General features: G+C 47.4%; 1 protein-coding gene across 1 annotated transcript in view; it reads right to left on the minus strand.

Annotated features, from left to right (window-relative positions):
* The window catches only part of cyth4b (cytohesin 4b), a 126752-nt gene that overhangs the window by 40160 nt on the left and 58814 nt on the right, over positions 1-27778 (minus strand). Inside the window, exons 5-8 of the mRNA XM_084318116.1 lie at positions 2690-2808; positions 1398-1478; positions 742-854; positions 331-479 (exon numbers count right to left, since the gene is read on the minus strand). Coding sequence (XP_084174242.1) covers positions 331-479; positions 742-854; positions 1398-1478; positions 2690-2808 — 462 coding nt within the window. The remainder of the gene's footprint in view (positions 1-330; positions 480-741; positions 855-1397; positions 1479-2689; positions 2809-27778) is intronic.

Genomic DNA, 27778 nt, shown 5'->3' on the forward strand with positions numbered 1-27778 from the left:
TGGACTCTACATACATGAATCACATGGTTGAGGCTGGAGAAAGACACCTACCCCCTGCCTCTCCTCTAGCTGCAGTGAGCACAGTGAGTCTGACAGTGTGTTAGAGAGAGTGAGAAGGAGAAGAGGGAGACATTTAAAAAAAAATAAAAAATTATAACACAGATGAAAAAGAATGTAAACTATATTAATTTTTTTTTTCATATTTCATATTTGATATTAATTCATATTTTAATAGGGAGGCCTGGCTTCCGTTGGCTTCCATAAGGATTCGCCACTGGTCATTACTTCCTGGTGTCCATAGCTATGCTGTGATAGGCCAGTGGATCTCACCGCAAGCAGCTCATTGGGTAGATCTCCTCCATTGTTGATGCCTCTGTTCATGGAGAGGAAGCGCTCCAGCGTGGTCTTGTCCTTCACGCTGGGGTTGTGGAGGCTGGTGTTCAGCATGATGGTGGCAAAGGACAGGATGTAGCATGTATCTGTTGGTACAATCACACACACACATACATACATACACACACGCACGCACGTGCATGCACACACACAGACACAGACACACACACACACACACACACACACACACACACACACACACACACACACACACACACACACACACACACTAAAAGGAAGCGCATCAAGGTCAGACAAGTTCAAGATTCACCACATACACTGTAGCTGTTGACTAATAATGAATATGTTGCACATAGAGAGAGGGAGATAGACAGACAGCTAGCTCACCAGTAGAGTGGAACACAGCAGTATTACAGTCACAGTAGTGAGTAGCGAAAGCCTCCATCATACGGTCAATCTTCTGGGCCTCACCAGGCAGACGGAAACTCCATAGGAACTGCCTGCCACACACACACACACACACACACACACACACACACACACACACACACACACACACACACACACACACACACACACACACACACACACACACACACACACACACACACACACACACACACACACACAGTTCAACACACACAGACAGACACACACATTTTAAATAGTTTTGTGATTTTCTTATTTATGATGGTGGTGGTGGTGGTGATAATGAAGGTGATGATGGTGGTGGTGATAATGAAGATGATGATGATGATGGTGGTGATAATGAATATGATGATAGTGGTGATAATGAAGATGATGATAGTGGTGATAATGAAGATGATGATGGTGGTGATAATGAAGATGATAGTGATGGTGGTGGTGATAATGAAGATGATGATGATGATGGTGGTGGTGATAATGAAGATGATGATGATGGTGGTGATAGTGATGATGAAAGTGATGATGATGATGATGATGATGATGATGATGATGATGATGATGATGATGTTGGCAATGACGATGATGATGGTGGTGGTGGATAGTAGTCATCTACCTACCTGAGGGCCTGTACCAGGTTCAGGTCTGATAACTCATGGAGCTCCACGAAGGCTTTCAGAGTCTGGAGGTGGATCTCCTCCCTATGATGATGGTTGGGGAAAGAAAAACATGTCAGTAGACAAACTAGTCGTCATTCTCTTCCTACTCCCACTCCTCTTCATTCTACCTTGTTCTCTATATCCCCCTCCTCTTTCTGTCACTCATCTTCCTCCTACCATCCCTCCCTCTCCAACTTCTTCTCCTTCCTTCTGCTCTCTCTTCCTTCTCAAATTAGTTTCTTGTTCCTTTCCTCCTCCTTTTCCTCCTCCTTCTCTTCCCCCATCTTAAGATAAGATAAGATAAGATAAGGTAAGATAAGATAAGATATTCCTTTATTCATCCCCTTGGGGAAAGACATAAATATAGGCAATAATATGTTATCTGAATAAAACAGTGTAAACATTATAATTAACTCTGAATATAAACATATGAGAAAAATAAACACATAAACAAACAATAGTATATGTTACAATAAATATAGGCAATAAAGAATTAGAATCTGAATATATACTATGAGTAAGAGCAAAAGTAAACAGTATACACAAGGTGCCCTAACTGGTATGCTATACGTCATACATTGTAGTCCGTACAGGTTTTGGTGAGAGTCGGGTGAAGAGTCAGACATTCCTAATAGCAGTGGTGGGAAGTAACTAAAAAATTTTAGTTTTTACTCAAGTACTGTACTTAAGTACAATTTCGAGCTACTTTATGTGAGTATTAAAATTTTAGGGAACGTTATACTTTTACTCCACTACATTTCAAAGGAAATATTGTACTTTTTACTCCACTACATTTATCTGAACCCATCAGTTACTAGTTACTTTGAATAAAAGGATTTTGCATAAAAAACACAATATATCAAGAGGACGTAATCAGGGCAGCATAACTGGACCAAATAGCACTTTAATATAACATTTAATCAGAGCAGCATAACTGGACCACACACCACTTTAACATAACCCATAGAGGTAATGGGTGGAGGATTGAATGCTCCCAATCACTGGGATAAACAAACGTCATGTAGAATGCATACTTTTACTTTAGATACTTAAGTACATTCAATGGCAAATACTTCTCTACTTTTACTCAAGCATAATTTGAATGGAGGACTTTTACTTTCACCAGAGTAGTCATTTATCTGGGTATTTTTACTTTTACTTAAGTAAAGGAACTGTGTACTTCTTCCACCACTGCCTAATAGTGTGTTAGTCCTCCAGCTGCTGGTAGGACATCTTCTTCTCCTCCTCCTCACCTTTCTCCTAGGAATTCTCCTATAGCCGTCTTGTTAAGTCCCTCCTCCTTGTAGAGGAACTCTGCGATCTTCTGGGCTCTTCCCTCCAGTAGTTTGTTCTCCACCAGGTAGCTGATACCCTGCAGATAATGAACCACAGAAACACAGCAGCAAGAGAACCCTCGTCAATATACTGTTTCCCAGTGGTGGAAAGTATTTTTACTCAAGTACTGTACTTAAGTACAATTTCAAGCTACTTGTACTTTACGTGACTATTTTCATTTTACGGAAGGGATTCGAGGTTTGAACGCTCCCCAGCACTGGAATACACAAACATCATGTATAATGCATACTTTTACTTTAGATACGTAAGTACATTCAAGAGCGAAAGGTTATCCTATAACCTAGTTATATGAATACTGGCTGAGCGTCTCGCTCTTCGCCATATTGAGATATATCTTTATCTCCAGCACCTACTGTGCTTCATTAACAAAACAATGTACCCATGCACCTGACCAGGCCCCGCCCCAGTGTCCTCCTATAAGACACCGGACATGGTCACACTCCCCCTTCCTCGGGAAAAAGTTTCCATCATAGAAACCCAACCAAGGGACCTCAGCGCGCTAAGAGCGAGACGCTCAGCCAGTATTCATATAACTAGGTTATAGGATAACCTTTCGTTATATATAGCATTACTGGCATCGCGTCTCGCTCTTCGCCATATTGAGATATGGGGCAGAGCAAACGCGTGGCCCGACAAGTGTACCCCCTGAGGACCCGCAAGCCCTACCACCAGGGGGAGGGGAGTCCCGTCCACCCGCCCTTCCTAGTGAAGAGGGGGCGGCAGTCAACTCCACCAAAGTGCAAAAAAAGAGGGAACCAGAGACCCCTAAAAACGCACAGCACAGGCGGGACCACCAGTGACACATCACCCTGTGGCACACACCCACACACCCCTGCTAACCCACCGACAGGCGGGACGCAGGGGAGGTCCCAGACCTCAGAACCGCCTGGGAGACAGAACCCCCAGTCATGTCCATGAGGTAAAACCTAACGAAGAGACCCGGGGAGGACCAGGAGGCCGCAGCATGGTTGTCCTCCACCGAGGCCCCCCCTAACAAGGCGGCAGAGGCCGCCACACCACGAGTGGAGTGCGCCCTGACACCCCTAGGGGGGGCCAGCCCAGCCAACGTGTAGCAAAGGGCAACCAATGTGACAGGCGCTGCTTGGACAGTGCCTTACCAGCGCGAGGGCCACCGTAACAAAACAAAGTGCTGATCGGTAGCCCTGAGGTCCAGAGTCCGACTGAGGTAAACCCCCAAAGCCCGGACGGGACACGACAGGTGAAGGCTCGCCTCTAACCCACTAGCGTGAGGAGGCAGATGAAACGCCTGAATCACAATATCCCTGGAGCGAAAAGAGCTCCGGATATTCTTTGGCACGAAGACTGGATTAGGCCTCAGAGTCGCACCACTATCGGCACGAATAGACAAGCACTCAGGCCGCACCGAGAGAGCACACACCACACCCACACGCTTAGTGGAGGTGATGGCCAATAGGAACACAGTCTTGAAGACAGCTGCCCCAACGACGCCTGCTCAAGAGGCTCAAACGGGGGCTCAGACAACCGGCCGAGAACCAGTTGGAGGTCCCACTCGGAGACAGAGAACGTTCCACCGGCTTGAGACGCCGAGCGCCAAGCAGGAACGTCCCACGAGAGGGTGGCTGAACAACGTTCCGCCCCCACACTCGACCATACGCCACTCCCCAGCGTAAGCCGCGGTAGAGGACGGAGCGTGCGCGTACCGGATAGCGTCAACCACAGAATAGTCAAGACGCATCCCCACCAGATTCACAGCAGCAGCCAAGCCTAGAGGCTGCCCCAGAACAGGAAGGCAGAACAGAGTTCGGCGTGCCTGAGAGAGGGCCCGCGGTGACCACGGAACAGGCCATGGCGGTGCCACACAGAGCTGAATCAGGGCCGGGGACCACACAGCTGAGCCCCGGCCTGGCACGACCAGGACCAAGTCCCGCGCTCCCGACGTACCCGCCCCAACAGCTGAGCTATCAGGTGTAAGGGGGGGGAAAGCGTACAGAATCCCGGATGGCCACGGAATCGGTCCCAGACCTGCCCGACTATGTCTGGACGTAATCCCCACTCGTCAGGGTGAGGACCGCCCCGCGACATCACACCTGCACCCACATTCACCCTGCCGGGGATGTGGAGAGCCCTCAGGCTGCGCAGATGGAGAAACGCCCATAGCCAGAGCTCGACCGCCGCCCGGTGCAGACGGGGGGAGTGTACTCCTCCCTGTCTGTCGATATACGACGCTGACGTCGTGTTGACCGTCCTGATCAAAACATGCTTGCCCACCACAAGGTGGCCGAGCCGTTTGAGGACCAGAAGGACTGCCTTCAATTCCAACACATTGAATGTAGTGCAGACTGGGCAGCATGGTCTTGCCAGCTGCCCCCTACTGCGTTGGCCCGACACGTCCCCCCCCATCCCATGATGGAGGTGTTGGTGAAGACCGTGACATGTGACAGCCTGCTGCCCATGGGGACCCCGCTGGTGAGGGCCCCAGGCCCTCCCCAGAGGGCGAGGTCCCCCAGTACTGACATGGGAACCTTCAGCCGCTTCCACTTGTCTCTCACCGGGTCCATTTCCATACTGGAAAACCACCTCTGTATCCTCCTCATGAAGAGGAGGCCAAGAGGGACCACAGAGTGAGCAGATGCCATCATACCGAGCAGGCGCATCACGGACAGCGCCGTAACCGTCCTAGGACGGAACCTCCTGAGCGTGCCGAGAACACCCACTCGCCGTCGCTCTGAGAGGGATGCCCATATAGACCTCGAGCTTAGAATAAGCCCAAGTACTCCACCCGTTGACTGGGAAGAGGAGTACTCTACTTCCAGTCTACAGCAAAACCCAGGCTGGTGAGGAATTCCACCACCTGCCTGGTATGAGACCTGGCGATCCACCCTGACCGGCCAAGAACCAGAACGTCGTCCAGGGCAGAATACACTTCGTAACCCCCGACGACGCAGAGGCCCCAGTGTGGTCTACACGCACTTGGTGAAGATGCGGGGAGCCAGAGAATAGCCAAACGGCAGCCTCTGGTACACATATGCTAAACCCTGAAAAGGAAGCGTAGGTAAGCCGTAGGATGGAAGATCGGGATGCAAATACGCATCCTACAGGTCTATGGAGGAGAACCAGGCCCCCACCTTACAGCGTTCAACAGGTGGGAGACGGTCAAAATGTTGAACCTTCGGGGCGGCTATGTGGTGCAGTGGGCAAGGAGCTCACCACAAATACTGGAAACGCTGGGTTCGCCTGTTCGAGCCCAGCGCTCCACATTGCTTTCAGTTTAGCTGGTCGTCCGTACTAATACACATTGGCAGTATTAGGGGGTGGGAAACTGATGGGTGGGGATCGGGCGTTGTGGACAGCGACTCCTACAGGTCGGTTGGTGCGCCTGCGCAGTAGAATCAGGAAGCGATGGGGGCGGCGCCCCTCCAAAGCGCAGACCCCTGACGCTGAAAGATCGCGCCGCGCAGGTGAAAAGATGCGACTGCTGTTACCTCGAGTATCGGAGGGGACTCGTGCTATGTATGACTTAGTCCACATTGCAGCCGGCTTGTGGGAGGCAAGAAACAGTGTTCGAGACAGGGGAGGGTTGAATTGGATGATACGAAATTGGGATGGGAGAAAAATAGAAAATGGGAGAAAAAGTGGATAAAAAAATAAAAAATGCTGAACCTTCCATGGGACATGTCCAGTATGGGTCTGACATCCTCGGGCACCAGAGAATACCGGGAGGAACGCCACGCATTGCGTCCTCCTTTGGGACCACGACGATGGCTTGCTTCGCCCACAGAGATTGGATCTCGTCGGCCAGAGCTGTCACTGCTGGTGACCCTGACAATAGGGTCTGTACCAAACCTGAAAACGGGTGGGGTTGTGTAAACACCCCGCCTCAGCATTCTCTCCATCCACCTCGACATATGGCACTGCTGTAGCCATATGTGATGATAATCCCAAGCGCACCCGCCGCCACTTGGCGCTGGTCCGCCAGAAACCGTAGATAGGCGGCCCGGTCCCACCCGCTGTGCGTTGCCAACCCTGGACTCACCAACCGTGCGAGCAGGGCGTCTCGTGGAGCTGGGATACCACACCCCGACACTACCAACGAGGCAATCGCACCCAAGGGGGGACCCCGACAGAAAGGGAAGCTGACATCACACTGGGTGACAAAAGCTCCCCCACTGAACACCTCGCCAGCATGGATTGCTGAGGAACTGTTCTACAGCTGGACATGCAAGGTGTGAGGCCCCCACACTGCCAGATAGGGTGGGTTCCTACACACCGTAGCCCTGCAGTTATATTACTACCACCCAAATCACGCGCGCCTGCCAGACCACTGCCGGTCTTCCTAACCTGATACCCGGCCTGACGAAGGCGAAGGCGAGGTCGGGGGAACCTGCGCTGTTTGCCTCAAGAGGTCTCGAGCCCCCCTGCTGACAACCTTTGTAGTTGACAGACGTAACACCAGGCTCACCAAACACAGACGCAGAACGTGTGGCATGGGGGCCGCTTGACAGCACAACATTCTTATGGACAGACCCAGGCCTAGCCAGCAACTGGGTGTCAGCCCCTGTCCCCATGAGAAGCGAAACGCGGGGCCGCTTGTGCTTCATTGAAGGCACGCGGCCCGCAGCCAAAGGAAACAAATCAGAGCCCTTATCCCGCTGGTGTTGGGGGGAGGGAGTGACCGGAGAGCAAGCTAGACACAGCTAGACAGCGAAGTCTTTTTAGGGCGTGCTCATCTAATGTAGCCGATCCCTCGGCCGCCAAGGCTGTTGGCCTTGCGGTCACCTGTTTTTGTTGTGTCCAGGGTACCTCAGGTGGGGGAAACATGGCCGCTGGTTGAGGGCCTCGCCAGGCCGCGCCCTCACCTCTGGCTGCGCGGTGTGAGGCGGTATGGGGCCTAGGTCAAATACCGCCTGCGCTCCTGCGGAAAGACCAAAGTCCCTCTGCGGAGAGGGGAGCCCTGAGGAGGGAAAAAATTTCTCACCCCCTCAAGGGGAGACTGATCCAACCAAGATGTCTGTAAACAAGCGTTGACAGCATCCTAGCCCTCCCTGGGGTTATAGCTTGCGGCTAGGTCAAAGCTAATAACGTCAAAACCTTGCGCGATGTTTCGACGTCGGCTGGCCTTCAAGGCCCCGCCACCCGACACCATTTTTAACAGAAAAAACAGCAATTCGAACAATGTTACTAGTCGCTGCTAATTTTATACCGTGGCGGTATAGGCTTAACAGCCCACCAGCCACCTGCCGGGCCAACTCACCTCATGGCATCGGCCGGGCGGGACACCGTTCCAACATGTCAGAGGCAAAGGACTGATGCCACCTGCTTCACAAGCACGGAGCACCAGTGGTGGTTGCAACAAAAAACTACTACTAGTGAAGCACTGCCTCACTAGTAGGAATGCAGCAACCTCCACTGTGGTGTGCACCCATAAATAAATGAACGAAAACTCCACCAGCACACTGCAGAATGGGCTAGCCCATACACACAATGTTAAGGGGATGCAGACCAGAGAAACACCAGTCCCGCACACAATTCATAGATTCACAAAAAGCACACCAGCCCTAGGCCTCAGCCCATCCACCCATGAAATGGTAAACACGCCCCCGTCAAAACTCCCAACAGTAGACACCGATTGACCGTCAGCATGAATGGTTAAGAGGAGGGAAGACCTTTTTAAAAAGACAGCCCTCGGCGGGGAACAAAGGAACAGTGACCCAGCATCGTAGCATTAGCATTTGCCGCGCACTCCAGGATAGCTGGGAAAACATCCAACTCAGAGTCATGACGACAACGTTTACCCAGATATCCTGCCCCTTGTGCCAATACACAACTCGGTTGTCTCACGGGACAACGAGCAGTATCACAAATGCCAGCATTGATGCCTGGTGGCGGAGGCCCTACCTGTGCGCAACCTAGCCCGACAGCTAGCCGCTGTGCGACGTCCCTCGATCCGCTGTCAGAAGACGAGGAAACCCCAGGACAGGCCCGATGCGCTGTTAGAATGTGCCGAGAAGAATCCAGGGGCTGGAAAATCTCCGGTGAAAACCCAACATTGTTCAATTTTCTTCTGCATTTCATAACTACTAGTTCATGGTGTGCACTGCAGCGTCCATGATGGGGAAAAAAAGGGGAAGGGGGAGTGTGACCATGTCCAGTGTCTTATAGGAGGAGACTGGGGCGGGGCCTGGTCAGGTGCATGGGTGCATTGTTTTGTTAATGAAGCACAGTAGGTGCTGGAGATAAAGATATATCTCAATATGGCGAAGAGCGAGACGCGATGCCAGTAATGCTATATAACACATACTTCTCTACTTTGACTTAAGTAGAATTTCAATGGCTGACTTTTACTTTTACCAGAGTACTCATTTATCTGGGTATTTCTACTTTTACTTAAGTAAAGGAACTGTGTACTTCTTCCACCACTGGTGTTTCGTCGCCGTAATATCCTTGGTTCATATTGGTTCACTGAACAAGCTTGAGAAGAACTGGTCAAACTAGAGGTGGTGGTCGAGAAGAGGATGAAGAAAAAGCTGGGCGCTATACTAGCTAGCCAAGATGAGGAGAAAGTTCAGCCATAGACTTATCCCCCCACGACACACCACAAATCAGCCAATCTTTCGTGCTGGTAGCCACCAGCAATGTTGGGAAAGTTCACTTTCTACATGAACTAGTTCAGTTCACAGTTCACAAATTTTTTTATGAACTAGTTCAGTTCATAGTTCAAAATTCAAAATGTTTCACTAAAGTTCATCGTTTCAAAAATTAACTAATTTATAGTTTATAGTTCTTTTTTCAATACGTTGTTGCTGCGAGCTATTATTTTTCAAATGTATTGCCACAACCCATAATAGAACCACAGAATACTGGCATTTCCATAACGCTTTACTGCCGCCCATTCAGTCCACACTAGTAGCAGCTGCAGCTTTCATCTCTACAGTATATTTTCAAAAACATGAGGAAAAACGTGCTGCTTGAATGGTCTTTATTAAGTATAATAATCTAAATATACTTAAAGTACCAAAAGTGAAAGTAGTCATTGGGCAAATATAAACATGTGCCGACATAACTCTGTACTAACACAACACGAGGTAGGAACCAGGCTGAGGTATGAAACTAAGGTTGTACCTCAAAGTTCAATATTCAAAGTGCAAAACATTTACTGACTTTAACTAAAACTCTTTTAAATGCTCATATTGTACACCGACGCCGCTTAGAGTCTGACTCTGAGCGAGTGCAGCGCCTTCTAAAAGTGAGAGTGCTGCTGCTCTACTACCAGACTGCCCGAAGCTCCGCCCAGAGAGGTTGCCAGATTGTGTGGTTTTCAGCATTATTTTAAAGCCTGTTTACGGTGTGTTTTAACTGGGTTTTCGGCTGAAAGGCATATGAAATCTGGCACACGTTTGAACGCCGTTATAATATAGTGCTGAGAATGAACGCGTTCTCAATTACATTCATTTAGGGGGGAAAACATCCGTTCAGTTCCCGTTCGCCCAAAATAAGAACGCGTTCACGAACGATCGTTCATTGAACGCGTTCAGGTACATCACTGGCCACCAGGCTCCACAACCATGGTCACGGACTGCTGCCAATTGCTGGAGAACTAACAGCTGGAGAACTTGAGAACTGTTAGGACTATCTGACTCTTAACTCATTGGACACCATCGCTTAAGTGCGCGAGAGGGCATTAGAGCGCCACCGCTTTAATCAATGGGAGGACTGGGAGATTTGCGAGTGCTTAAAATATATCTTAAATTATGGCTATGGGTCTAATACACCCGTCGATTATCAGTGAGTTGCTTGCAGTCAACATGTACAAAATGTATTGTTTTTTCATCTGTACATTTCCATTTTATACCGTTTTGAATAAGAGTATAGTTTTGGTGATTTCTAGTAATTCCAGAGAAAGACGCGATAATAGCCCTTTAGTGGAATACACAAAACACGTTGTCATTTTTCGGCTGATTATCGAATCTTCCTGAAATCAACGCTAGATCATCATTATTATCCTTCCTCGTGCACACATACACACACAGATACAGCGTCGATCGGGGTAGAAATACATATCAGATCAACGATTAAATTTATATAGTGTTCTTACCTTGTATCTGATGTAATGCAAAAGAAAGAATCCAATTATCTGAGCGCCATTTGAAGTACTGGGCGCGGAGGTCCGTGCCACGTTCAACAGCATTGCATATGAGGGGGGGGGGGGGGCAGCCTTGCAGATGTATAGTTGAAATCAGGTTACCTCACCTGAGTATTTAAACCACGCCCGCACGGCTTTGATCGTCCCAGAGAATAAACTATACCATTCCTTGTGGAGTGCAATACCAGCCAGAAGGCGTAGGGGGTGGTATTTGCCCTTTTGCGAGCTCAGACTCATTCCCAACGATAACATCAGGCTGGATGGATGAAAATGAATGGATATCGCTAATAAAAGAAATAACGATTAAAACCCGACTATACTCGTGATTGGCGTCCAATGAGTTAATGCTAAACACTGCATGGACTCTGGTGCAGTGTGTTACTACGGGTTAGACCATTTTATACCATCATCACTATTACTACTGTCTGATTGAATCATGCCACTCACTACTGTTCACTAGTACAACTGTTATCTCTATTATCATTACTACTGGCTTTGTTCTATGTTCTATTATTATTACTACTTGTAAAGTGTCACAGCCAACTAAGTGACACTGGGTATGACATCCTGATCTTATATATGATTATGGGGAATGTCTGTAGATTCTTCCTGGACAATGGAATAGAAACACGTTATGTGTAAACACATTTTAAGTGCCACAAGTCAACGAGTGACACTTTGTATACAATTCTTATGTTTATTATATATGATTGGAGCTATGTATATGACCTGTATACTCTTTATACTCTTATAAAACTATGTTACAGTTAATGTGCAGTCGGAGTGAAGAGCAGGCCTGAGCTGAGAGCAAGTCGGCACAGTTTAACCCTGTCCTGTCTGCATAAAATAAAACCAGTATGTGCATATATATGTGTACACTGTATACTATATATATATGTGCTGTATTATACATGTATGTGTATACACATACATGTACTATGTACATGTACTATCTACTATGTACTGTGTACTATGTACTCATGCTGGAGATGTGAGTTGCTTTCACTTCAATACTGTTTGGCCTGTACAGATGCATCTGTCTCCCTCCCTCCTCTCCGGCCGGCAGACGCATTAAACTGGTTAACCCTTTGTGGGGTCTGAGTGAGATGGGGAGAGAGGGGACTTTCCACAGCAGAGAACAAAGGGAGTCTGTTCCAGCGAAAACGTTACAATTACTTTCGAGTTACGGCCTAGTGGAGTAAAATGGGAGGAGAGCCAGTCCCCACGAGCCGTGCATTGACTGGCTGGTGAAATGACATCACGGTGACAGCGCTGTATTTGGACCAATAAGCAGAAGAGATCTGGGGCGCTTTATAAGGGCCAACTGGCGAGAGCACAGGCAGATTTTTACACTGAGCTGGAGAGAGAGGAAGCAGATGCTTAGAGACTTTTTTGAGAGATGGAGATCCTGCTGCCAGACACGGGGCACAAGCCGTGCAGAGATGAGATGTTCTGTTTTCTGCTTATTTTAAACTGAATTGGAAATTTTCCACTTCAGTCTCTTCTTGTAACTTGCATTTTCTAATTAAACCTCTCTATAAATATATCCTTTGTATCCTTTCTTCACTCTCAGACGGCCGGGTAAGCATTGAAATGTGTTTTGCCTTGTAACTTCACCCTTTGCGTTTTGATTAAAAAGACGGGTAAGCATGGGGATGTATTTTTGCATTGTAACTTTACCAGTAATAATAATAATAATAATAATAATAATGTGTCTATAATGTGCATGATTTATGATGTAAAAAAGAACCTCACGAGTGTGGTTTTCCCCAGACGGAGGAGGAGGAGGAGAAATAGGATTATTGTGATTAAGGAGAAAGGTGGGTTCGGCAAGCCTGGTTTTATCAAGTAATGCCATACAGTAAACTCTACGGCGAACCGAGTAGATTAAAGCGAAATAAAGAAAAGTAAATATACCCCGCAACTCCAATCAATCAACTGTATTACTGGAGGGGACGGGGGGTGCCTGTGTGTGAGCCGAGGTCTGCTGAGTTTAAGCCCTGAACGTTATAGACAAATTGAGTCCTAGATGTCCCACACTTCGCGGGACGCTGCTTGAAGCTGGGATTCGGACTAATGAGTTATGGGATAATCAATCTGACCTCGGTTTACGACCGGTGCTTAATATGGCGTCCCTGGCGATGTGCATTTATACTAACCAAAATAGGTGCTAAACGGCCGAAGAAGACAGGACTACTGTCAAAAGCCTCTGGAGTAAAATTAAATTACAGATTTGGCAAAAATTTAAGTAAAAAGCTCTACTGGCGACTCGAGTGGAAGGCTCTACTCGGGGATATCACAAATGAATAGAAAGCTCTATCTTGGTGATTAAAGCAACGTTTACTCACAACTAAAGGGTAACATAATGTTTATAGAGCTCTGGGGGGAGTTACAAGTGCAACATAATTTCGTGCTTTGCCCACAGGAAGCGAACTGGCCCTACCCAAGACGAGAGCCTAGCCCAGAGACACTGTTTGTAAGGAGGGGAGACTGGATGTGAAGCGAAGTCAAAACGACCGTTCACAGAAAAGCGAGGGCTCCCTAGCCCAGAGGCACTGTTTGTAAGGAGGGGAGACTGGATGTGAAGCAAAGTCAAAATGACCGTTCACAGAAAAGCGAGGGCTCCCTAGCCCAGAGACACTGTTTGTAAGGAGGGGAGACTGGATGTGAAGCGAAGTCAAAACGACCGTTCACAGAAAAGCGAGGGCTCCCTAGCCCAGAGACACTGTTTGTAAGGAGGGGAGACTGGATGTGAAGCGAAGTCAAAACGACCGTTCACAGAAAAGCGAGGGCTCCCTAGCCCAGAGACACTGTTTGTAAGGAGGGGAGACTGGATGTGAAGCGAAGTCAAAACGACCGTTCACAGAAAGGCGAGGGCTCCCTAGCCCAGAGACACTGTTTGTAAGGAGGGGAGACTGGATGTGAAGCGAAGTCAAAACGACCGTTCACAGAAAAGCGAGGGCTCCCTAGCCCAGAGACACTGTTTGTAAGGAGGGGAGACTGGATGTGAAGCGAAGTCAAAATGACCGTTCACAGAAAAGCGAGGGCTCCCTAGCCCAAAGACACTGTTTGTAAGGAGGGGAGACTGGATGTGAAGCGAAGTCAAGACGACCGTTCACTGAATGTTCCCTGGATGGCTACCTAGCCCGAGGCTACGTGACGCTAGCTAAAACGGCGTGTTCACTGGAACATGGGCTGACAAGCCAGGAGTGAACTGAATGCTAACTGGATGACAACCTCCAGCTCCAGGAGACGCTGAGGCAGCGGGAGCGGGAGCTCACGGCCCTGAAGGGGGCGCTGAAGGACGAGGTGGCCACGCACGACCGGGAGATCCGAGACCCTCAGGGAGCAGTACAGCACCGACATGGAGAGGCTGAGGAGCAGCATGGAGCAGGTGTCCCAGTCTCAGGCAGGTATCGAGGCAGAGCGGCAGCGTGTGAACACCTCGGTGCGCTCCCTGCAGCAGCAGCTAGAGGACTGCAGGGACGAGAGTGCCCACTGGATGGAGCAGTTCCACACCACCAGAGACGAACTGCGAAGCACCAAACAGGAGCTGCTGCAGTCTCGTCTGGAGAAGGAGGAGTTTGAGGAGGAGCTGAAGGAGCTGCAGGAGCGAGATCACTCCCTGCAGTGCATAAGCCCAGGACCACGTGGTCACGAGGAAGTGAGGCAAGCGAGAGCAACCTATATATCTCCCCGTGGTGAACACTCAGGGGTGAGAGTGACATCTACAAGGTCTCACAGACAATCACCAAACATAACAGTCACTAACTACCCAGTCTGGACCGATAACTCTGATACACCATGGTCAATCCTCACCTTCACTGGACCGTCATTGACGAACTATGGTAGATGGGAAACAAGCATGGTAACGGCAGGAGGCTCTTACTACCGGAACCTGAGGAAACAGGTAATGGAAAAAAGGACCAAAAAGCCCCTGAAACCAGGCAAGGCAGTAATCACAGAGTGTGATTATGAGGTGTTTCACGCGGAGAAAATTGTCCATGTGACACTAAGTCAAGACCAATACAAGGAGATAGAGTCCTCACACATAAACTGGGACAGACTGGTGTCCCGTATAAAGGAACTACTGCAGAAAAGGGAAATCTATGCTGGCCACGGTACTAAGGACATGCCCTACCGACTAGCCATAAACCTGATGTGGGGCAGGTCTCGAGGATATGGCCAAAGAGGCATATGGTTGGGGAAAGCCGTAATCAGCGCGATCTCAAGCCTAAGAAGTGCAGGGCACACGGAGATCCGTCTCATGATGGAACCTAGGGACCATGAGTCAATAACCCTGGCCATGGATAGAGCCGGGGAGGGTGAGGAAGACGAGGACGATGAGCCTGCATTGGTACCTCTCACTCCCCCTCTGAACCCTAAGGGATCGGGACCCGTACCTAGGAAAGAAAGGTCCAACTCCCAGAACTCCTCCCGAGCAGCGGAGAGAGGGAGATCATCCACACCCAGGAGACCGACAGTACCGTTCGAACCTGAAAAGGCGGAACCTGCGCGATCTCAGGCCAGGAGTATCCATAGACTTCTAGGCCGTCCCCCGGACTCAGGGGACGACCCAGCAAGTAGCGAACAGGAGTATACTGATCTAAATCAGGACTCAGGAATGGAGGGAGACCGGGATAGGTCAAGCTCCAGAGCATCCTCCAAGTCTTCATCTCGATCAAGATCTAGGGAGAGAGTTCGGTACCCGAGGGGCAAACCTCCTAGACCTCGAAACAAGAGAGCGAAACCGGTCAAACTGAGACCTATAGGCAAGGGGCCTACTCTGAAAGGCACCACCTTTCAGTCACCCTCGGGCTTGACCTGGAGCTCAGGATTGGAGGACGTCTCCGAAGAGAGTGAAGGAGACTTGGAAGGAAAGGAAACAGGGGATATTATGCCAGCATATCCCGTGAGATGGGGAACGGCTCAGGCCTTAGCCCGGTCACCCGTGGCAGAAAAAGTGTTGTCTCACCCTGGGGTAACAGAACCATACAAGCATGCACACTTACATGCAGGCTATGACATACTACGTGAACAGGTGTACAAGCTAGACAGGGCCATGGCTGAAATAGCCAGGAGAGAAAGAAACTGGTTGAACGAGGCCCCGTCCATAAGCCCAATCCGAGCCCTGAGACACAGCACAGAGGAACACCGACCGGAAGTGAGCCCTCACTCCATACTAGCCCAATCTCCCGGAGACATTTACCGACCGAGAGGAAAGAGTTCACATACAGGCAGGAGTCTGCGTGACAGCACCCAATATGGAGAAAGCAACAAAGCACAAGAATTGTTAAGCAAAACCCAAGTGCTCAAAAAACTGGCCCCAGAAATGCTTCGAGGGGAGACCCAGGCTGCTTATATCCATAAGTGTGCTCAGATTTTCCATGGGTCACCTCTCTATGATGACCCGGAGGCCGCTCGCATTTTGAGACACCTCAAAGGACTGGAGGTCCCCGAGGGGGCTTCAATGGCCCAAATGATGGAAATGGAAGTAAGAATCCCCGGTCAAGATCCAGGGGAAAATATGGTGGAGAAACTAATCCCACAGGTGCGAGACGGGAGCTTGTCTCTCACTGTTGCAGCAGAATCAGTCATACGTGGAACGCCTAGGCAAAGATCAGGCTTACTGCTTGAAAAGCTATTCATCGGTGTACCAGGTGGTAACCGTCTTGCAGCCAAATGCGCAGCATGGTCCCGAGACCAGTTACGGAAGGAATGCATGCTGTATGACCAAGTCAAAATGCTTTCTCAACACAAATACTGTAAAGATGTCCGTCTTTTCTCTAAACCAGAGTAGAGAGGACGAAAGAATTTGTAATCTATTTCATGCAAAGGGGATTTCCTGACAGCTACCATCTGGTAGGTTAGCACCTGTACCAACCATATCAGCTGCGTGAGATGTACACTCACCAGCGCCTATGGATACAAATTGAGACTCTGCAAACTCTCATCAAGCTTAGCACCTTGACGCGGGGGGACAGAGCGAGCATCAGGGTCTCTATATCCGACGGGCCTATCAGATTTGTGGGGACTCGGAAGCTTCAGCATACAGGACGCTGTGGTGCTTGGGCGGCCGAGTCACTGGTTTATAGGTCTGTCAAAACGGATTGGAGGTTCTGGGGCTTAGAACATTCGTGAGTTGGGCTTTATGCTAATTGAATAGGTATCAAAAGCCAAAAGAATATGAACTGAAATAACTGCGGTCAGGGGCCTCTGGAGTAAAATTTATTACAGATTTGAGTTAAAACCTTACTCAAGTGTGATCTTATCAGCAAGCAATCCTCTCCAACCAAGACTCCTCCTAAGTGCTCGAGATCTGGAACAATGAGTGACGTAGAGGTCTGCAAAGCGCAGCAGACAGCCTAAGAGGTAAAAAATCTATCAGCAACAAGAGAGGGTTCATAAGAAACCACTTGAAGTGGCGTTTACTCGCGACTAATAGGGCTAGGGAGCCCTAAAGTCACTTGAACTTGAAGTAACTAAATGCTTACTTAAAGTCAGAACTTAAGTAGAAAAAACTCTACTTTGTGAATAGCAGGCTGAAATAGCCATTGCGAATAGCAGGCTGAAATAGCCATTGCAAATAGCAGGCTGAAATAGCCATTGCGAATAGCAGGCTGAAATAGCCATTGCGAATAGCAGGCTGGAATAGCCATTGCGAATAGCAGGCTGAATAGCCATTGCGAGCAGGCTGAAATAGCCATTGCGAATAGGAGCGAATAGCAGGCTAACTAGCCATTGCTAACAGGACGAGGCTACTCACATGATCAGACAGGTATATGATAACCTTGGACATGCCGGAAGTAAGAGGATGTTGGTATACCTGAGAACTAACAACATTCTCATACCTAAAGCCAAACAAAGAGCAATAACAGTCCGAAAGGCCTGTGAACAATGTGCGCTGGTAAAGGTGCGCTGGTAAAGGGACAAAACCTGAACCAGTGCCACACTGACTCCGGGGGGGGGCTGTCCCCCGGAGTCAGTGGACGACGCAGCGAATGGCAAGAAGGAATATACTGACTCAGGTCAGAAATCGGAAATGGAGGAAGACCGGGATAGGTCAAGCTCCAGAGCATCCTCAGGGTCCTCATCTAGACCTCCCAGACCTCCCAGACCTCCTAGACCTCCCAGACCGGACAGAGAGACATCGGCCTGGACCCAGGTTACAGGGCGACGAGAGCCCTGAATGGACCTGAAAGAGAGAAAAGAAATGAGTCCTCTGTGGACTGTATCTGTGATGTCCTGCGAGGCCTACGAACAGGGTCACACGACCAGGCCAACCACACTTCAATAGAGGACTGCTGCTACAATTCTCGGGGACCCGTGGGGGTCGCCCGAGAAGTGACAAATCAACCTACCTCAAACTATGGGAGAGATCCAAGAGGTCAGAGGGGGTGACCCCAAGATGACCAAGATGACCAAGATGACCAAGATGACGAAGACGACAACAACCTGGGTGCATCGGCCGGGAACAACAGATGCAAGTCTTCCCGCCGGATACCAAGCAACAACGTGACCCCTATCCTGTCGAGCCGTCCAGCCAGGGAACAACAGATGCAAGTCTTCCCGCCAGCTACCAGGGTAACAAGGTACCAAGATGGCAGAGGGGGTGTGGAGAGTCACAGCCACGTGACCCCACAATCGCCATCTCGTCCCCCAGTACAGACGCTATTAAGACAATGGAAAATGACCGACCAGGATGACAGAGGGGGTGTAAAGTGTCACAGCCAACTAAGTGACACTGGGTATGACATCCTGATCTTATATATGATTATGGGGAATGTCTGTAGATTCTTCCTGGACAATGGAATAGAAACACGTTATGTGTAAACACATTTTAAGTGCCACAAGTCAACAAGTGACACTTTGTATAAAATTCTTATGTTTATTATATATGATTGGAGCTATGTATATGACCTGTATACTCTTTATACACTTATAAAACTATGTTACAGTTAATGTGCAGTCGGAGTGAAGAGCAGGCCTGAGCTGAGAGCAAGTCGGCACAGTTTAACCCTGTCCTGTCTGCATAAAATAAAACCAGTATGTGCATATATATGTGTACACTGTATACTATATATATATGTGCTGTATTATACATGTATGTGTATACACATACATGTACTATGTACATGTACTATCTACTATGTACTGTGTACTATGTACTCATGCTGGAGATGTGAGTTGCTTTCACTTCAATACTGTTTGGCCTGTACAGATGCATCTGTCTCCCTCCCTCCTCTCCGGCCGGCAGACGCATTAAACTGGTTAACCCTTTGTGGGGTCTGAGTGAGATGGGGAGAGAGGGGACTTTCCACAGCAGAGAACAAAGGGAGTCTGTTCCAGCGAAAACGTTACAATTACTTTCGAGTTACGGCCTAGTGGAGTAAAATGGGAGGAGAGCCAGTCCCCACGAGCCGTGCATTGACTGGCTGGTGAAATGACATCACGGTGACAGCGCTGTATTTGGACCAATAAGCAGAAGAGATCTGGGGCGCTTTATAAGGGCCAACTGGCGAGAGCACAGGCAGATTTTTACACTGAGCTGGAGAGAGAGGAAGCAGATGCTTAGAGACTTTTTTGAGAGATGGAGATCCTGCTGCCAGACACGGGGCACAAGCCGTGCAGAGATGAGATGTTCTGTTTTCTGCTTATTTTAAACTGAATTGGAAATTTTCCACTTCAGTCTCTTCTTGTAACTTGCATTTTCTAATTAAACCTCTCTATAAATATATCCTTTGTATCCTTTCTTCACTCTCAGACGGCCGGGTAAGCATTGAAATGTGTTTTGCCTTGTAACTTCACCCTTTGCGTTTTGATTAAAAAGACGGGTAAGCATGGAGATGTATTTTTGCATTGTAACTTTACCAGTAATAATAATAATAATAATAATAATAATAATGTGCCTGTAATGTGCATGATTTATGATGTAAAAAAGAACCTCACGAGTGTGGTTTTCCCCAGACGGAGGAGGAGGAGGAGAAATAGGATTATTGTGATTAAGGAGAAAGGTGGGTTCGGCAAGCCTGGTTTTATCAAGTAATGCCATACAGTAAACTCTACGGCGAACCGAGTAGATTAAAGCGAAATAAAGAAAAGTAAATATACCCCGCAACTCCAATCAATCAACTGTATTACTGGAGGGGACGGGGGGTGCCTGTGTGTGAGCCGAGGTCTGCTGAGTTTAAGCCCTGAACGTTATAGACAAATTGAGTCCTAGATGTCCCACACTTCGCGGGACGCTGCTTGAAGCTGGGATTCGGACTAATGAGTTATGGGATAATCAATCTGACCTCGGTTTACGACCGGTGCTTAACACTACTGTACCTATCCAGTGTTGTAGTACTCAAGTCCGAGTCCTGGACTGATTTTCAGGACTTGTGACTCGATTTGGACTTGAGCACTGATGATTCGGACTTGGACTCGAGCATTAACTGCATTCAGACTCAGAAGGCCCAGACGAGGACTCGGACTTGTTAATTGATAAATACATTTATTTAGAATTTTTTTTGCCCTAATCATTTGGCACAAGATATTTGATGGCTAGTGCATTTGTTTGGCTATTGTGTCACAAAGTAAATAAACTCCCTTTGAATTGGTGACCACTGTGTCATTTATGTTTAATGTAGACCTTTCTTTTATTTGTATGTCAGCTCTTTGACTGCCAGAGTGGAGTGGACTCGACCTTGATGACTTGGACTCGAACTCGACTCAGGCTCTTCTTTAATGACTCGAACTTGGACTCGGACTTGAACACTGGGGACTCGGACTCGAGATTTAGTGACTCGACTACAACACAGGGACCCTCTCAAACAGGTATGTTGTTCTAAAGCACTCCCTTGGCTCCTCCTAGACACCTGAGAAATATTGATATATTTACATTACATCAATATATTTATTTATATCGATTATACATATATCTGACCTGTCCGGTAGATCAGACCCTCACCTTATTTTTTTTAATTCATTTTTCATCTGTGGTAATCTGCCCCCTCCTATATATATATTCTCATATATTTCTAATGTCATTTATATTACCCTGCATGTACCTCCCCTCCCACTACCATGTGTTGCTATGACCCCTGGATTTCCACAAGGGGATCAACGAAGACACATCTTATCTTATACAGTATATACGTATAATAACAAATTATGTTTTTGATTTGTTACATACAGTAGTAGGCTACTTGAAAATAAGACCATCGACTACCTCAGTGGTTCCCAAAGTCGGGGTTAGGGTTAGGGGTTAGCCACGGGAGGGCCGCGAGATGATTACAAAATAAATAAATAAATAAATAAATAAATAAAAAAATATCTAATTGTCTGGCCACTGAACTTAGAAGCAGGCCAGGACAGTGTTTCTAGTTGTATTCTAAAATTCCATTCTATTCTAAAATGTGACTATATGGTTTTATATTAACTTAATAAATAAACAAAAACGAAAAATCTACTTATTTCAACGAACATTTCAATCAAAATAACAGATTATGCACATAAAACGCTGAAAACAACCGAAGCAACAATAGTATTTTAATGAGGCTATTATTATTATCATTATTATTTTGCAACAAGTTAGCCCTCTCATAAATAGCACATATAAATGAATAACTAACTTGAACTAACTTAATAGGATTGAAGTGATATTTGGCTTAAAAAATCGGTCGCCTGGCAAAAAAAAAGAAAAAAAAAGCCTGACGATGTGCATTGGGCCGCGACTCTCTGACGCCTTATTTTCTGGGTCCCGGCCTGAAAAGTTTGGGAACCCCTGGACTACCTCACATACAGGTACACACACACCTCAAACTGAACAGTGACATCTCCTTAGCAAATGACCTCAATACCTTCTATGCGAGGTTTGATGCTGGTAATAACAACACCAGCTCATAAGCCACGGCAATGGGGGGGGGGGGGGGTCGGCTGCTGATGGAGGCGCAGTGTTCAGGGTAACAGAGCATGAGGTGAGGCGGACCTTTAAAAAAGTGAATATCAGGAAGGCAGCAGGTCCGGACGGCATCCCTGGCCGCGTCCTAAAAGTCTGTGCCGACGAACTGGCCCCAGTATTCACTGACATATTTAACCTGTCCTTAGAACAGGCTGTCATCCCCACCTGCCTGAAGAAGTCCACTATTATCCCTGTACCCAAAAAATCCAAGCCTGCTTGCCTCAACGACTACCGCCCTGTAGCTCTCACCTCCATAGCCATGAAGTGCTTTGAGAAGCTAGTAAAGGGCTACATCTGCTCCTCCCTCCCCATCAACATGGACCCCCTGCAATTTGCATACCGCCCCAACAGGTCCACGGAGGACGCCATAGCCCATGTGCTGCACACAGCAGCATCACACCTGGACAAGAGGCAGGGGAACTTCATCGACTACAGCTCGGCATTCAATACCATAGTCCCCTCCATACTCATAGCCAAGCTCAGGGACCTGGGCTTGAACTATGACCTCTGCCAGTGGGTCTTGGACTTCCTGACTGGCAGACCCCAGGTGGTGAGAGCAGGCAACTGCACCTCCTCATCCATCACCCTCAACATAGGGGCCCCCCAGGGCTGTGTTCTGAGTCCCCTCCTCTACTCCCTGTACACACACGACTGTGTGGCTCAGCGGAGTAGCAATACAATCATCAAATTTGCTGACGACACAGTGGTGGTGGGCCTGATCTCTGCCAACGACGAGAGGGCCTACCTGGAAGAGGTCAAGGTCCTGGCGGGATGGTGCCAGGAAAACAGCCTCTCCCTGAACGTCAGCAAAACAAAGGAGATGATTGTGGACTTCAGGAGGTCGGGGGTCAAGGACTACAGCCCCCTCAGCATCGACGGGGCACCGGTTGAGAGAGTCAACAGCTTTAAGTACCTCGGAGCCTACATATCCGAGGACTTGACATGGACCACACACATTGACAGTGTTGTGAAGAAGGCACGACAACGCCTCTACTTCCTCAGGCGCCTAAGGAAGTTCCAAGTCAGTCAGAAGATCCTTAAGAACTTCTACTCATGTACAATAGAGAGCATCTTGACCGGCAACATCACCTCCTGGTTTGGGAATAGCACTGCACAAGACCGAAGCAGACTACAAAGAGTGACACGTTCAGCCGAACGCACAATTGGAGGGGGGCTCCCCACCCTCCAGAACATTTACAACAAGCGTTGCAAGGGCAAGGCTAAGAGAATCATTAAAGACTCCAGTCACCCGAACAACTGCCTCTTTGAACTGCTGCGGTCAGGCAAGCGATACCGGAGTCTCAAGGCGAGCACAGAAAGACTCAGAAGAAGCTTCTATCCCCAGGCCATCAGGCTGCTAAACGAACAATGAACACTACACAACAACAACCACCAAACGCACATAGCACACACATCCACACGCACACACTCACTTTAAACAAACACACTGTAGCACCCACTCCACACACTTTATAGCACACACCCACTTTAAACAAACACACTGTAGCACCCACTCCCCACACTTTATATTTATTGATGAAGGATTGCACTACAACTCGTACACCTTACTGTAATTGTACCTAAATTGTACCTCATCCCATTTCTGCTTTGCACTATATAGTACTGTACATTAGTACACTGCATAGTATTGTATATTATATGGTAACTCAGAACATTGTACATATGTCTATACCGAACACTGTGACCTCATTTTCTTCTTCTAAATTACATGCTATACTATGTTATTTGATACTATCTTGTCTAGCACTATCTTGTCTAGCACAGTCTCTGGAGCGTAACAGTAAGAAGCATTTTGTATGAAAGTATTCTGTACTTCTGTATGACAACTATTAAAGAAACTTGAGAAAACACACACACACACACACACACACACACACACACACACACACTCTCATTATACAGTACACACACAGCAGATTGTGTGTTGACCTTGAAACAGTCGGTTTCTAAATGATCTCATTGTCCCTGTGTGTGAGACAACACTTCCCATGCCAGGACGTGAATTACCTCACAGATTTTATAAGTCCCCAAATCCTTAAATTAATCATTTCAAATTTCTCTTCCTCTTTAATGGCAACTAGCCGGAGGAAACATCGAGAATATCTGGTATGGAAAATGATTATTTTTATATATTATTTGGGCTTGTGGTCCTGTATAACTCAATGGGTAACAGTGGCGGCTGCTGGATGCTTCGCCACTAGGGGCGCTATACCAAACATTTTGCAAACATGTACAAGGCACGCATTGGCGAATATTATCACCATTGCCATCGATCAATATATGATCACAGTCAGTCAAATGCAACCACGTTTCCAATAGCCCAACACAAACACGCACAGCTCTCTCTCTCTCTCTCTCTCTCTCTCTCTCTCTCTCTCTCTCTCTCTCTCTCTCTATCTCTCTCTCTCTCTCCCTCTCTCTCCCTCTCTCTCCCTCTCTCCCTCTCTCTCTCTCTCTCTCTCTCTCTCTCTCTCTCTCCCTCTCAGATCGATTCAATAAGAAACACATATGTATATATTGTCATTTTAAACAAGTTACCATTCATTGTCTGAGTGGTTATGCTCTATACCCGCGCGAAATTAGAGAGAGAGAGAGAGAGAGAGAGAGAGAGAGAGAGAGAGAGAGAGAGAGAGAGAGAGAGAGAGAGAGAGAGAGAGAGAGAGAGAGAGAGAGAGCGAGAGAGAGAGAGAGAGAGAGCGAGAGAGAGAGAGAGAGAGAGAGAGAGAGAGAGAGAGAGAGAGAGAGAGAGAGAGCGAGAGAGAGAGAGGGGGAGAGAGAGAGAGAGAGAGAGTGAGAGAGAGGGGGGAGAGAGAGAGAGAGCGAGAGAGAGAGAGCGAGAGAGAGACCGAATTAACTCACTGTTTACGTGGTCCACTCACTGTTGTCCCGACTCCCCAGACTGTTGATGTATATCAAGCCGGAGGGCTTGATAAAGTGTATAATCCGCTGTTGATGATGTATATCCAGTCCACTGTCCAGACTGCCATATAGCTTGTTAGCTGTTAGCAGTTAGAACCACACAACAAGTAGTTTGATTTCTTTGTCCATTTCCGCGTCGAACAGACTGCAAACTACCTGGCGTTCTATCGCCATGCTCTAAGACAAACTCTAACCTTAACCAACTTTGAAAGAGTGCCTAAGCTTATCCGTCGAAAGAACTTGCAGTCACGCTCTAAGACAAATAGCTCGCATCTCAGTCACAACAACACAACTATGATCTCTACCACCAAGCTAGAATTGGAACATAGAAATTGGATTCGGCCAATCAGAGATCGTCTCCGCGAAATGCTGCTACGGAAAAAAAAACTGACGTCGGCCAATCAGAGAGCGTCTCCGCAAAATGCGGCTACAGAAATTCTTGACGCTGCTGCCTAGACCGCTTCAAATTGCGCCCGGATTCCAACATAATAGTCATATTTCAACGCACAACGCGTTACGCACTGATTGGCTGCGAGGGATACAGCGATCAAACTGTGACGCGCACTCAGAGCGCTATTGAGTCTAGCCCGGGCAGAGAAATACAAAAAAATTTAAAAATTAAAAAAAGTGAGTAACTTCCTGTTCAGGAAAACGAGTATTTTTTTATTTTATATATTAACGTTATATTGTGCATTGGAAACACAAACATACTTAAAATGAGTAAATATTATTCATTTTAAACATGTTTATATTATTTATAGGGCTATAAAACAAAAAACAAAAAACTTTTTTTTTCTTATTCTCTGATTTAACAGGAGGGGGGGCGGCGCCCTAGCGCCCCCCAGTGGCGGCCGCCACTGATGGGTAACACTCGTGGTAGAAAGGCACTTTGGATATTTCACTTCATTTCAAGCCATTATTTAAACTCAATGGGGAACTGAGGTTTACAGCCACGTCGAGTGTACATACATAAAAATAAAAAAAGCATATCAAATCATAACAATAAGACAAGATGAGGCAAAGAGCAAGGATAACAAATAAATTAAAACATGTACAACTTGATTGACAAAGGTTGGAGATCAAGGTTTTAAACTCTGCAATAATCTCAAGCGACTGTTTAGTTGGAGTTCATTCCATGAGCTAGAGGCATCATAGCAACATGCTGATGTACCCTGTTCTGAGCAAACTCTGGGGACCATAAGGACCAGCCAGTCACTAGAATGGGTTCCATAGATTCCAAAATTCCATTCCAATAATGATGTAGTATAAGGAGGTATCTTACCAATAATGATGTAGTATAAGGAGGTAGCTTACCAATAATGATGTAGTATAAGGAGGTAGCTTACCAATACGGGCCTTCAAAATGAACAAATACTATCAGAGAGGGCCAACCAACCTAAAGGACACAGCATATATAAGAACTAACGCTTTGACCCATCAACATTTTATTGCACTGATCTGAAGTTCTCTAAATCTGAACTGTTGGCAACACCTCGTCTCTGTTAACAGTTCAGATGGTGTGAATGAAAACATGTTCAAGCGGCCGCAGCGGTTTCTACACCTCAGAATCAGACTGGTGTTCAACTCTGAAGGGATTTATTTTAAGGCCCTCATTGGTAAGCTACCTCCTTTTACTACATCATTATTAGTAAGCTACCTCCTTTTACTACATCATTATTGGTAAGCTACTATGCCTCCTTTTACTCCTTATTGGTAAGCTACCTCCTTATACTACATCATTATTGGTAAGCTACCTCCTTATACTACATCATTATTGGTATGCTACCTCCTTATACTACATCATTATTGGTAAGCTACCTCCTTATACTACTGTACATCATTATTGGTAAGCTACCTCCTTTTACTACATCATTATTGGTATGCTACCTCCTTATACTACATCATTATTGGTAAGCTACCTCCTTATACTACATCATTATTGGTATGCTACCTCCTTATACTACATCATTATTGGTAAGCTACCTCCTTATACTACATCATTATTGGTAAGCTACCTCCTTATACTACATCATTATTGGAATGGAACTTTGGAACGATGGTTATCCTATAACCCTAGTTATATGAGTAGATAGCGAGCGCTCTGCTCTATGGGAGGTCCCGTGTCACCTAGCGTGACCTTGAAAGAATTCCGCTACTTGCACCTTTACTTGTCCGGCCACGCCCCCTTCCGCCCATATGCATATAAGCGAGGGGCGTGACCGTACTCCGCCTTCCCGAGTCTTGACTTTCGGTAGGAAGACAATTAGGGGTCCTCAGTGATTGAGGAGCAGAGTGCTTGCTATCTACTCATATAACTAGGGTTATAGGATAACCTTCGTTATATTTTGTAGATAGCTTACGCTCTGCTCTATGGGATGTAGAAGCGGAGCAGGGCGGAGAGCTCGACAAATGCACCCGCTGAGATCCCCTACAACCATCAGAACACCTGGGAGGGTCCGGGTGGCGTGTATCACTTCCGCAACGGATTTAGTTGGATTTCGGTTTCCGGGTTCGCCTGATTGGCCGCGACGGCCACGTGACACGCCGTGGCACGCCCCCGCGGCAGCGGCAGAGGTGGCAGCGGCAAGGCGCCGCTACACGCTGCTGTGTTTCACTGCCGCTTTCCCACTTCAACGCCAGAGCAATATTGTCGCGCCATCTTCTGAGTGCAGAGGCGGCAGCGGCAAGGCGCCGCTACACGTTGCTGTGTTTCACTGCCGCTTTCCCACTTCAACGCCAGAGCAATATTGTCGCGCCATCTTCTGAGTGCAGACGCACTGCTGTTTATGAGAGAGCGTAGATTTCAGTGTGTATCATTTAATCATTTATCATTTAACACTTTGATCGCCATGGTTCAAATTCATAATTTACCATCCCTAGCCAGCTCTATTTGTCTATGGAGAAGTTCCCCTTGTTTGCAGGGCTATAACTTTTTAAATTCTATTGCTAAATTGCCATTATTATGACCCATTCAATGTC

This window comes from Notolepis coatsorum (assembly GCF_963971535.1).
Source record: "Notolepis coatsorum genome assembly, chromosome: 7".
Classification (NCBI taxonomy): domain Eukaryota; kingdom Metazoa; phylum Chordata; class Actinopteri; order Aulopiformes; family Paralepididae; genus Notolepis; species Notolepis coatsorum.